The sequence below is a fragment of the Fusarium oxysporum genome, chromosome III (genome assembly GCF_013085055.1).
Source record: "Fusarium oxysporum Fo47 chromosome III, complete sequence".
NCBI classification, from domain to species: Eukaryota; Fungi; Ascomycota; class Sordariomycetes; order Hypocreales; family Nectriaceae; genus Fusarium; species Fusarium oxysporum.
Genome location: NC_072842.1, coordinates 1,902,414 through 1,914,743, shown reverse-complemented (window position 1 = coordinate 1,914,743; position 12,330 = coordinate 1,902,414). Strand labels below are relative to the sequence as shown.

Genomic DNA, 12,330 nt, shown 5'->3' with positions numbered 1-12,330 from the left:
TGTGAATAAATATTGAACAATTCTCATGGAAGCTAAAGTATGCCTTGGTTTGAGGGATTCGATTGGTTTAAGTAACGAAAATCTGATAATATAAACGGCGATAAAGCCTGGTTTTATTCTTCAACTTCACCCATGTCTTCTAGTATCTCTCCATCGGTTAAGCTAATAAACAATTTCGCACTGATATGAATACAACTCTGTGTCCATAAAGGTCTTGATGAAAAATTAGAGTGGTTTCACCAAGATTTCGGAGTATTGACTGATCTTACTTTCTACTGGCGCTGCTGTCGTACAACATCCAACGTTTAAAATGAGTGTAAGTGGATGGAAGGGAGGTGGCTGCAATATTGGTTCAATGGTCCATGTCCAAAATAGATTCTCGCACATAGTAAGATACGGCCATGCCCTTGACAGTTGAGAATTTAAATTGTGTGCAACAGGTGACGGTTCAAGTTCAACGGTTCTGATTCACACCTGACGATATTCCTTTGTGTTACCTTTGTTGTACCTATCATGCATAGTGCTAATATACAGTGTTCTTCCATAGAAGCACTGTATATGATGCGCGCCCCAAGTTGTTGACATGATGGGTTGTCAATGCTTCGCGGTCATGCTCATGACACCTCCGAACTTCGCATTGGGGACCGCCAACAACGCCTGAAGCCTGACTATAGCTCACTAGGTAGTAACCTTCAAAAATCTCAATCCAGTATTCACTGGTAGAGCACAAGAGGCACGGCGCACAGGCGCTCCCAACTTCGTGCCGTGACTCCCTTCTGCCAATAGCTACCCCACCAACCAACAAAACAGCAAAAGATGACACTCAGCGTCCACGAGATCTCCCAGTTGCGTGCTGCCTTGCAAGATGCCGTCGTCAAGTGCTCAGAAAGATGCTTGTATCAGTCATCAAAATGGTAATCAGTTTCACGAAACTATTTCTAACCCTGGCACATGAACTAACGTTGTCAGGGCTGCCGAATTGCTCAATGCGCTCCCCGAGATCGAAGAAGACGAAGAGAACATCAACCCTGCAGATCCCGGACACGCCTCTCCGATATTCGCTGCGAACAGCGATCCAGAAGAAGCAATTCTTGAAGCCAAAGAACTTAGCAAATATCTCTTAGCCAAATCTCTCTTCGACTGTCGAGAATATGATCGTTGCGCTGCCGTGTTTCTGCCCGACTCCCTCCTTTCAAGTGTTCTTGCCTCGCGTGTAGACAGCACTTCAGCATCCACCACCACTGGAAAGGGAAAGGGGAAGGCATCCAGCGCTTCAGCCGTGACGCCACTGCCAAAACTCAGTCAGAAGAGCTTGTTCTTAGCACTATATGCCAAGTTCATGTCCGGGGAGAAGCGCAGGAATGAAGACTCCGAGATGGTTATGGGCCCTCAAGATCTTGGTACAGTGGCCAATAAGCAATTACTTGTGATAGGTCGATTCTTAGCAACTTGGTTCGAGGAGAGGACAACGGAAGACGATGAAGTATTGGGAAGCCAGGGATGGCTTGAATATTTGTGAGTGCTATTCTTGTTGATTTAGTGTTAATCGACTAATCACAACGTACAGGTATGGCATGGTGCTAGCCAAAGAGAAGAACGATGACAAGGCACTGGAATATTTTATCCGAAGCGTGCACAAGTACACCATGAATTGGGGCTGTTGGTTGGAAATGACGTCGTTGATATCTCGAGTTGAAGATGTGAGTCTCCCATGTAATATCCTCGCTTCTTTTCAATCGCCAACACCTTCCAAGCTGAATCGGATATCTAGACATTGTCCTCAGAATATTGTCTCTTACATGTTCCACCTGCACACCTCTCTAGAACTCTACCAACAAGGGCCCGGTCTGGCCAATTCTCTTGAACAACTTCTCTCGATATTCCCAACATCCTCTTTCCTTCTCACGTGCAATGCACTCCTGGCATATCACGCCAAGGATTTGATGGCTGCTGAACAGCACTTTACTCGACTGCTGGCACTCCATCCACATCGGCTAGATTCTCTCGACCATTATTCTAACATTCTCTACGTTCTCAATCTTCGCCCAAAATTGGCTTTCCTGGCACACCTATGTTCCAGCGTGGACAAATTCAGGCCCGAGTCTTGCGTGGTGATTGGAAACTATTACTCTTTACTATCGATGCATGAGAAGGCTGTCCAATATTTCCGTCGTGCGTTAACGCTAGACCGGTCATGCTTGTCAGCATGGACGCTAATGGGCCACGAATATGTTGAGCTTAAAAACACCCATGCGGCAATCGAGTCGTACCGCCGTGCAGTTGACGTGAACCGCCGGGACTATCGGGCCTGGTATGGTCTTGGTCAAACATACGAGATGTTGGAGATGCATACATACTCATTATGGTACTACAAGAAGGCTGCTGGTCTACGACCATGGGACGGAAAGATGTGGATGGCTGTAGGCTCATGTCTACAGAAAATGGGCCGAGAACGAGATGGTATCAAAGCCTTAAAGCGAGCTTTACTAGCTGATGCTTATTATGACGTGGGGAGCAGTTTTGGTAGCGGGGATCTCCTTGGCAGCCGGAGCGCCACGGGTCATATGGACCCCGACATCCTTCTGCAAATTGCGGTTATGTACGATCAGCTTGGTGAGGAGGAGGAAGCCAGGTCATACATGGAATTATGCGTGGCCCAGGAAGACGGTGGTGGAGCTGCAGAAGCTGATCCGGCTGAGTCGATTGCTATTCACAACGACTCTCCACCGGGCTCAGATAATGGTGCCGAGGGCAACGAGAACCCAGGGAATGAGGGAACCGGAGTCACGGCGGCGACAAGCAAAGCGCGTATGTGGCTGGCAAAGTTCTCAATGCGCACTGGAGATTACATAACGGCCTCTCGACTTGCGGGAGAGTTGTGTCAGGACGGTGTTGAAGTGGAGGAAGCAAAAGCACTTGTGAGAGAAGTTCGATCTCGAATGGAAGCGACGGGAATGCTCGACCCGCTGAGTTAGCAATATCAGCAAGGACAAGTAGATGCCTAATCGTGTATTCAGAGGTGTGCAGCCAAGGATGTCTTTGGTTGATGAGAATATGCATCACGTTGCTCATGAAATGTTTAAATAAAGATGGCTAGTAAATAATGTTATTGCAGAGAATACATTCACCACGAGTAGCCACTCGGGGATACGCTAGCAGTTGCATGATCTACTATGTACCTCTTTAAAGCTTCCCCGGATCTACCGCCGATTGCATCATCGATCATTCTCCTGACAGCTGCACTCGTAAATGGTACATATTCCCGTGAGGAGAGTTGAGGTCGGCCCGATGATCGAAGCTATGCATGCACCATTGACACTGACGTATATTTACATAGGTAGTCAGTACCCAAGAAATGCACGTTTCAGTAGCTGAAGACAATGAACGATAATCTTAGGGATCGTGACAATTATGAAAGCAAGTCAAGAACTAACATTACTCTGTCTAGCCACAACACAAAGACCTCCATGCAAGATGGCATCCCAAAGTCTTCATATTGTCTTTCTATTGCGATCTATCCAGATACCAATTACTTTCGTGAGTGATCTCCCACCATCGTTGGTATCAGTAGTACATATTGGTTTAACATTACTTGCCCCAGGAGTGATCACATGGCCAAAGCTGCAACACCAGCCAACACGAAAGCCCCAAAGCTTCCAGACACCTTGTTAGCAGCGGCTGAAGGCACAGAAGCTTTGATAGTACCAGTAGGGTTGACCGGAGGTGAGGCAGCCTGAGATGGAGGAACAGCTGGTCGTTCGAGATTAGAGGGGGGAGGAGGAGGCAACTCTGGGGCAGGAACCGAAACCTCAGGGGGTGGAGGAGGTGGCAGGGTACCAGCAGCTGGAACCGTAACTTTTGGTGGAGAGGGTTCAGGTGCAGGAGCAGGAGCTGTAGCATGAGGAGGAGGAGGAGGAGGAGGAGCTTCTGGGATAGGAACCGTAGACTTGGGGATTGCTGGTGGAAGAGAAGGCTCAGAGTACGGAGCTGTAGCCTTGGGAGGAGGTGGCGGTGGTCCGGAAATCGGAGCCGAATACTCAGAAGGAGGTGCAGCCGGCTTGTCAGGAGGTAGTGGTGGTGCAGGAGCAGATGAGGACATCACCGGGGGCGTGGGGGGCATTGGCTGGCCAGGGGGAGCCGTGGGATAGACAGCTGTCCCAGGAGACTCTATGTTCTGCGTGTAAGTGACAGTACACGGGCAGTCTGTCTCATATGTCAACTGCAATCCAGGATAAAGCAGGTAGTCATCATCACTCACTCGTGATAGTCAAATAAGTTGGCTCCGTGGCCGTGTAAGTGACGTTTTTATGGTGAAACGTGCTAGGTTCCTGCTATAGTATTAGTCAAGCTGAACTCAGCTCATTTCGTAATTCAACTCACAGGGCAATAAAATGAATAGTCAGAAGTGATAGTGGTCACGATAGTCTTGGCCGTGGTGTGCTCCGTTTCATTTTTGAACGGTGGTTTCGGGACGGGCGACATCATCAGAAAAGAGCCAGCAGCAACACCCCTAATGAGTACAACCGGTGAGAAAGTCTGAAAAATCTTCATCTTTGTTGTCGAATCCATGTCTGAGTGTGGAGGCCAAGGATAATATTCGGGGGAGAATATGAGGATGTCAAGAAAATGTTAAAACACTTGATTGTTCAAGACAACCACGCAGCTTTTATACTTCGCAAACTGACATGTGAGCGCATATGGAAGCAACCGAATAACCTTTTAAATCAAGAGACTAGGGGAATTCCGAATATACGTGAATGGCGGGAGACTCCGATGTGAGTGTAGGGCTGAAGATGGCTCTCTATGGATGCAGAGGATGCAGCAACTACCTACTAATGTGGAAGACACTCACCAAATCGACATTTTCCGTCACAGAGCTTGCTTAGCTTATACAGATACAAGATGAAGAACCACATAACCAAATCATTAATAAAACCACGCTCAGGGTAACTCAAATGAAGTTCGATCCTGCACCAGATTTTATGCAAATGTGTTGTGGGCAAGCAAAGTCTCATTGAGTTGGTGACAAAGTAGACGCGATTTGAAGACATGATATCATTTCTCGCTATTGAGCGATGTCAGTACCTTCGGTATCGGTGTGCTCCTCTTACAGCTACATAACATTGCAATGGGCGGCGAGTCCGTTCGTTCAGATATCCTTCTGGATTTCGGGTGCTTGTTTGAGTTGCAGCTTTGGACTGTTATAACCGCAATACTCTCAGTGTTACAAGCTAGGAGATTGGAATTGGCAAAGGGCATAACAGCCACTGACACAGAAGGTATTATACACAAAAATCAAAAACTGTGCAATCCACGTACATCTACGATTTTATACAGTCAAGTCGTGCTGTGTGATGATTGTGTTAGAAGAAAGGCTAAAAGGCATAGGGTAAACGACCATGGGTGAGATACCTAGGTAGGTAGTCAAGGAAACGGGTCGTTCATACTGACATTGACATCAGTAGACCTCTACCAATAATCACTTAACCTTTTTGTTTTCGTGAGTTCGAGTCCCCAAGTAATTACTTTGGGGAAGCTTGATGGCGTCGTGTGTTCAAGAATCTCTAATCACGAGACTCAGGCACAATTGCCTTACGGACATAGCCACAGAAATCAAGACAAACTATTCAAACATGCGAGAATAGTCTAAAAGTATAAAGAAGTTATCAAAAAAAAAAACATCATCACACAGATAAACCTATCAATACCTGTCAACAACATTCAAGGAGCCTAGCCGTAGAACGGAGTTCTTTGGTCAAGGTCACGTGTTGGTGAATGAAGCAACGGAAGTCGTCACACGATTCACCCCGCCTCGAGCACTTCATCATCATATCCACGACCTCATGGTAAACTCTTCGCAAATTCTTATTCTTGATAAACATGTAAATCATGGGCAGCTTCTCTTCTACGCTTCAACGAATGCCGAGTATGAATCTATGGAAGATGCATGCCGCAACTTCTTCACTATATACTCAGCAAGCCCTCCTACCTCGACTCAAAAAGTGTTAACAAGTCAAGCTGATCGTCTGACATGGCCCATAACTCTTCTCGATTCCTTCAAACGGAATTTGGACTAGCTTAAGGGTGTCAGAACGGAAAGATGAGAGAGTCTTCTGCTGTTTAAACTCCCAAGTTACTGTGCTCCCACCATCCTCAGCGGGTGATTATAGCCTAGCGTAGGGTGATAAGACCGCGCAATGAACTTTCCTGGCACGTTGAAACTGACCAGCAAAGCACATGGCTATGTGTGGTCTCCTCTCTAGCCAAGTTCGGACGTGAGGGAAAACCCCAGGCTTGATATCTTCACCTGACCCAGCAGAAGTTAAGCCGCAGAGGTCGACTCCTTGATCCTGAGCTGCCAAAATCCCGTGAGCTCAACCAGGGAGTCTACAAACCCCCACGACCATCATCGGGCGCTATTGGGATGAGCCCAAACATCATCACAAGCCCTTCTCATCACTTGGGACTTGAACATTCCAGTGTTTTCAATTTTTCTCAAGGACGACCGCGCCTAGATGAGGCATTTCTTACCCACTCTGCTACTTTCTTGGCCATGAGCCTTGTTCTGGACCTCAAGACCAACACGACAAAAGGGAAACTTATCGGCCGATGTGTGCGGACAGACTTGAGCTCGGAGTGGAGATCTGCTCTTCGGTAACGGATCAGATCAAGTACCTTCGGCCTCACTTCAAAGATCACCGTGTTGCCGGCCGGTCTCCGAAATTGTGGACCTTTCCACTTGCTGCTTGATGTTTTCCCAACATCTGAACTTCGCACATCAGCTCAAGCAAAGTAGCGTACGCAAGTTCGTGCATCTGATCAACCGAGTTTTCATGTGTGGAACTTATTAACAGAATTGAAGTTCTGAACCGCGTTATTGAGGATGATTCACCAGTGACCGAAAGAACACTTATGTTTCTACAATCCGCCACACGGGACTAAGAAATATATGTGTGCGTGCGTGAGAGAGAGGACTTCTGACAACTAGTGTTGAAAGAAAGATCAAGTGGTAGTGACATGAAGCCTAGCCTCTTCTACATGCAGCAAGAATTGGTCTGGCAGCTACGATGACTCGCAACGACGGACTTTCTGCCGACATCGCTGGCTAGAAACTAGATTTGGTTCGAATTTGGCGGGAAGAGTACATGTCATCGACGATGTAGCATGAGGCAAGATACAGTCGATCGTGTCTGATCGGGAACCAAAAGCTCGTTCAGCCCCAGACTTTGCTTTTACAAAATCCTTCACATGCATAGTCAAACCTGGCCAAGGGCAGTGGGATCGACAGACAATCAACAAAACAAATTTGGTGATGTGAACGTCAGACCTCAAAATGGAACTCCACGGGCCCATAACAGCCAGTCTTACACACTTGCACACCGTGGCACACTCGCTTCTTGGCTGCAGAACGTGCAGAACGGAACCTTCTCGGGCTAGGCCAACAATTTGAGAGGGAAGCCAAAAACCGCGCGGCGCAAAACCTTTCATGACAGTTTCGTACTGTGGGCAACGGCCTAGACCACCAAGACGGAAGAAAGTCCGCGACGTTTTGAACGCACTGAGAAAGCGATTTTTTCTTCTGTTCCCACTCCGTTTATACAAATCCGTTAAGTTCCATGCTTGTCTAGTGTAGGGGCCTCAGGCACAAAACCCTGACCCATAATCCTATTTTGCTCGTCTCCTCGGCCAACGCAACCTAGCATCACGGGGCAGCTATCAACAAATCACTCTCGCGAATACCCAGCAAGCGTTGGAGGCCTTGGGACGCCAGTATGTACTATCATCGGGTCGACTCCCACCTTACCATCTCGTGCCGATAGAACCCCATTGTTCCAGCAGTATCTCCCTCGGGCAATGTGACGAATCATTGTCCCAGCACCCTAATCGCAAATGGCAAGGATGCAGGCTTCTTCAAAGCTACCTTGAGTTGATCATTGGTGACGCGGCAGCCCTACCCTGACCCCCATTGAGATGTTGTCGGTCTGTGGGTTACTCTAAACAGGGCCAGAAGCGTGGCAGACTCGGGGCAATTGATCGCCAGGCACAGCAAACGGTCAGAAAAATCTTGGTTTGCTTTGTTGTCGTCGCGACGTGGCAATATATACCGGCTTTTTCTTATTCATCAAAACCGGACCATCGTCAAGAACTGAATCATGATCTTTTGGGGGTCTCGACTCTGCGACTAGGTCCGGGAGAACCAACTGATGGTAACCGAGTGAACAGTACATGGCTGTCGCGTGCACTTTTTTACTTCCTGACATCCTTCAACGGGGCATTGGCTAGGAATGTCGAGTCGTTAGTGTCCGCACCGCGAAAAGTCTGTTCCCCTTTGCAGACTCAGAAAAGCCGCAGTGGCTACGATTATTGATTCAGTCTCCACGTGTCGGTAATGGATACGTAAGTTTGAGGTCGCGGAAGGGAAAGCCACATTGGCGTCAGTGGCCCTGCCAGCCGCACCAGGATCTCAGAATTTTCATTGAAGTCTCAGGTCGTTAATGATGCCAGCAAGCGAAGCTAAGTGCTTGCATGGGACCAGACTATTCCCGGCAGAGTGCCAGCAGAGTCCATATTTTTAACCGTAAGAAAATTGTGTTCTGGTCCTGCAGGTTTTGCTGACGTGCACACCGGTCAGCTTGCAAAGTTGCAAACCCTGCCCAACTGTTGGACCCCTGTACGCTGCGTTTGCTCCCGCTATCCGACAGCCTGAAAGAGAAAGGCTCTTCACACCCTCTTTGCGCAGAGCAGATTTCGAAACAAGCCTTTCAAGTCTAACCACATGGACGCCTGTCAGGTACCAGGCACCGGTGGTAAACAGCTAGCCAATGGGAGACCAGAAGCAGCTAGTCGAATCAAGCCAAGATGCAGCTAGAAGAAAAAATAGAGCGATATTATGGGACTTGGCCCCTCCCTTGCAGGCTTAGAGGTACAGTACAGTACCGGTAGTGTAGCCGCGGAACTGGGTGGGAGCGGCTACGCTGAATCGCTGACAGACGCCTCTTGTCTCTTGTCTGCCGGCTTCTTGGCCCAAACTGGTAGGGACAGCATTGCCCTAGTCCCATGTGAAAGAGGACCCAGAAGCTTGTCTTTCGAACCGGATTTCCTGTAGATGGCTGGGGCGACCTCTAGCTCCGGATTTGTTGTACTGTACAATACTGTATGTGTCTATCTTTTGGATGCTTCCTTTGTTGTCGCGCGCTTACTGTGCAGTGAAACACTACCCCCAAGTCACAAAATAACAATTGAGATGAAGTCATAATTGACACAAATTGTTTCATTTCGAGACAACGAATGAGCGAACAGAAGCGATTGTTTTCTAAAGGCGAAGACAAGATGAACAAAGCCACAAAGGAAAGCGTTGAAACAACGGCCTGGCCTCCCTTTGTTCTGAAAGCTTAAACATAGAAACGGCCCGCATTCAACAAGCATCCCCCGGACCAGTCAGGAGCAGCCAAATGAGCCCACACCCGTACCACCACAGGGACACGCAATTCACCGTACTATGATACATACTGTATGTACGTACACATGTGCTTGTGCTGGTGCAGATGAAAGTTGCAATGGAATCACTGCAGAAGTGCTGGTGCGGGGGAAAGAAGAGACTTTGTTGGTATCACAGGGCCTAACCTATGCATAAGTTGGGCTGCTCTGAGTAGAGTACAGTGCAGTTCAGTTCAGCTTTGTGTTGTGAACTGTTGGCCGATAAAGTGGTTCCGTTCACATCGAAGTCACATCCACACTTATAGCTCACCCCCACAACACCACCGGGAAGGCTTTTGCGAAGCCCGTCGGGACAAGTCAAGTCAAGACAAGACAAGACAGGACATCCTAGCCTCACCCTCCTCCTCGTGTGTTGACTCCACTGAGGCGCTTGAGCGTTTTCCTTGACAAATCTGATCTCGGCAACCCTAGCCTCCTCCGTCTAGTATGCCAGGTCCTTGGGTTCTGTCGTGTCCAGATATTGTTTATAAAACGGGCCTTCCTCTCTCCTTTCTCCAGATATTTGTCCCGATCAACACACACAGTCCTTCCGTTTCAGATTACACTTTTGTCTTCGGACGATCATTCCTTTGACTCAAAGCTTCTCATTCCTTTTGGAAGCACAGTCTATCACGATCCTTGATCAACTTTGAACGAGCTAGTTCTCGACCACCAACTTGCTCCATCACTTCGGAGTATCACAAGTTCTGATTCAGTCCTTTATCAGACGCTGCATAAAATCAATACTCTTGTCTTGACGACAATCGAGAATTTTCCAAACAAACCCAATCCCCCCTACAATTCCCAAACCACACCGCCAACATGAAGTTCGCTACTGCTCTCGTCGGCCTTGTCGCCTCTGCTACCTATGCCGCCGCTGCCTCGGTCACCTTTGTCACTCTTGACGACAAGGAGCGCACCATCATCTTCACCCCTGACCCTGGTTACGAGGGCCCCGAATCTGTTACTGTCAGCTCGGCCAAGGAGGTTACTGTTGACTTCCCTGACAAGTACATCGGCAACTTCTACGCTGTCCAGAAGGGCAAGCCTGACCAACCCGGCATGCTTGGTGAGGTCACCTTCGGCGGCTGGAACGGCAAGACTTATTTCGATGTCTCTGCCATCGTGGACCCCAACGACAAGAACAACGTCAAGCAGATGTGGCCCAAGTCTGCTGCCACCCCCATGTCTGGCTGCGAGACCTTCCCTTGTGACAACTGCTACTGGCTCCCTGATGATGTCCAGACCAAGGTCACTGATGAGGTTGACCTCATCACCACCCTTGGAGACGGCCCCAGCCCCTACAAGGCCAAGTCCAACTAAACGTCCATGTCGCCAATTGTCCGGACGGCCCTTGACTTCACTTCTTCAACCCCCCCCCCCCCCCCCCCCCCCCCCCCCCCCCCCTTTTACACTTTCACGCTGCGGCGTTGACACCGCGTTGACGATGATATGAATCCCTTTCTACATTACACTACACGATTCTCGTTTTACATACCCCGAAAGATACCCCTCGTGTGTTACAAAAACCGAGGCCTTTCTTTATAGACCTTTGGGCTGGAGCAGGTGGCGCTTATGGATGGATGGATGGATCACACAGGCAAGACAGGACAAGGACAAAACAGTACTTGAGTCACATTCTTTGGGACTCTTGAATACGGAGCAGCGTCATTCTTTCCGTGCTCTCGTAGCATCACAGGCTTGATGTCTCTTGTATCAGCAAGAGAATTGAGGCTGGCACTCGTTCTACATTCTATGAACATCTTCTTACACTCGTTGGAATCTAGACCATGTCTGGAGAGACTTTTTACATACACTTCTCTGTACATATTTCACTCAGGGCGCAAAAGCTCCTTTACAAAAAGATGAGGTTCTCCCTTTGGAACAACAAAATTTAGACTTTAGACCTGCACATATAGACTTGAGAACATAGAGTTTTGACCTGTGCGCATCCAATGTTGTTTGATCCCGCCATGTGAAAAAGGATTAAGGTTGTGTTGTGTGCGTAATGGGGTGACGAAGCAGCAGCCACATGCAGACTTAAAACATATTGCTGCCCCTGGCCTTTTCCTTGTCTGGCGGAACACTGACTACTACGTAGTAGCTCTATTTCTGGGCTGACCTGATTATTTGGAAGTCCACTGAGTGTCAATCACAGTTCTTTGTTTTCTCCCCGACAAGAGAGGAGAGGGACACGTCAGTTAGGCATCATGGTCTGATGTTGTGCCTGCAGGTTGTGCCTGGCCCTGGCCGGAATGTAACGTGGCCTGCATGCGAGTCTCTGATCTAACGTAGGTACAGTACAGTAACCGGCACTAGGTAACTGTAACTGTCAGCGAGTTGCGCTATGTTGTCCAAGTTGGCGCTGACTGGACACCGTGGTTAATAAGGTTGAATTAAAGGGGCAATTGCAAGAATGAGGTTGCGCTGCTTGATGTTTCTTCTTGGGAAAGCAAGAAATAAACACTACTGAATTGAGTTTTGACTGATCGCGGTGCTGTTGATCACCCTGATTGCAGATCATGTGCCCCCTGCGAAGTATGATTCTCCCAACATTGAATCCGCGCTTCAGCCAAAACTTTCTGTGTACGAGAAAACCGCACAAGCCCGGTCGCGGGAGTGTCACTGTTATTTCCGCGCCTGTGCTCGTGCGACTTCGGGAGGCTCTGTTCAACAAACATGTGAGTCTCATATAAAAGCTAACTAACTATAGTGTAATAAACTACACCTGTTGGGTCTGTGCCTTCGGGGAGTGGCGGTATTGATGTGGACAAGGAATAATAGTACTACGGGGAGTTGTCACTGACAAGAAAACCTCAGAGTAACCTAGCTTCGAGAATTGAAACAGAAAAA

The 12,330-nt window shown here is 48.3% G+C and overlaps 3 protein-coding genes across 3 annotated transcripts; 2 read left to right on the top strand and 1 right to left on the bottom strand.

Moving 5' to 3' along the window:
- The first annotated feature begins 623 nt into the window (after positions 1 to 623).
- FOBCDRAFT_316890 (anaphase promoting complex subunit 8) lies at positions 624 to 3,153 on the top strand. The gene is made up of 3 exons (XM_054703775.2): positions 624 to 914; positions 970 to 1,515; positions 1,568 to 3,153. Exons 1-3 carry the CDS (start codon positions 817 to 819, stop codon positions 2,973 to 2,975), a joined length of 2,052 nt encoding a protein of 683 aa, XP_054559750.1. The 5' UTR covers positions 624 to 816; the 3' UTR covers positions 2,976 to 3,153.
- A 208-nt stretch (positions 3,154 to 3,361) lies between these two features.
- Positions 3,362 to 4,629, bottom strand: FOBCDRAFT_217648 (uncharacterized protein). The gene is made up of 3 exons (XM_031176092.3): positions 4,381 to 4,629; positions 4,259 to 4,328; positions 3,362 to 4,203 (listed from the first exon to the last, which is right to left on the bottom strand). The coding sequence occupies exons 1-3, from the start codon at positions 4,567 to 4,569 to the stop codon at positions 3,608 to 3,610; spliced, it is 855 nt and encodes a 284-aa protein (XP_031047225.2). The 5' UTR covers positions 4,570 to 4,629; the 3' UTR covers positions 3,362 to 3,607.
- A 5,670-nt stretch (positions 4,630 to 10,299) lies between these two features.
- On the top strand, positions 10,300 to 10,800 carry FOBCDRAFT_198503 (uncharacterized protein; the record flags this gene model as incomplete). Its single annotated transcript, XM_054703774.1, has 1 exon — positions 10,300 to 10,800. The coding sequence occupies one exon, from the start codon at positions 10,300 to 10,302 to the stop codon at positions 10,798 to 10,800; it is 501 nt and encodes a 166-aa protein (XP_054559749.1).
- Positions 10,801 to 12,330: the final 1,530 nt, after the last annotated feature.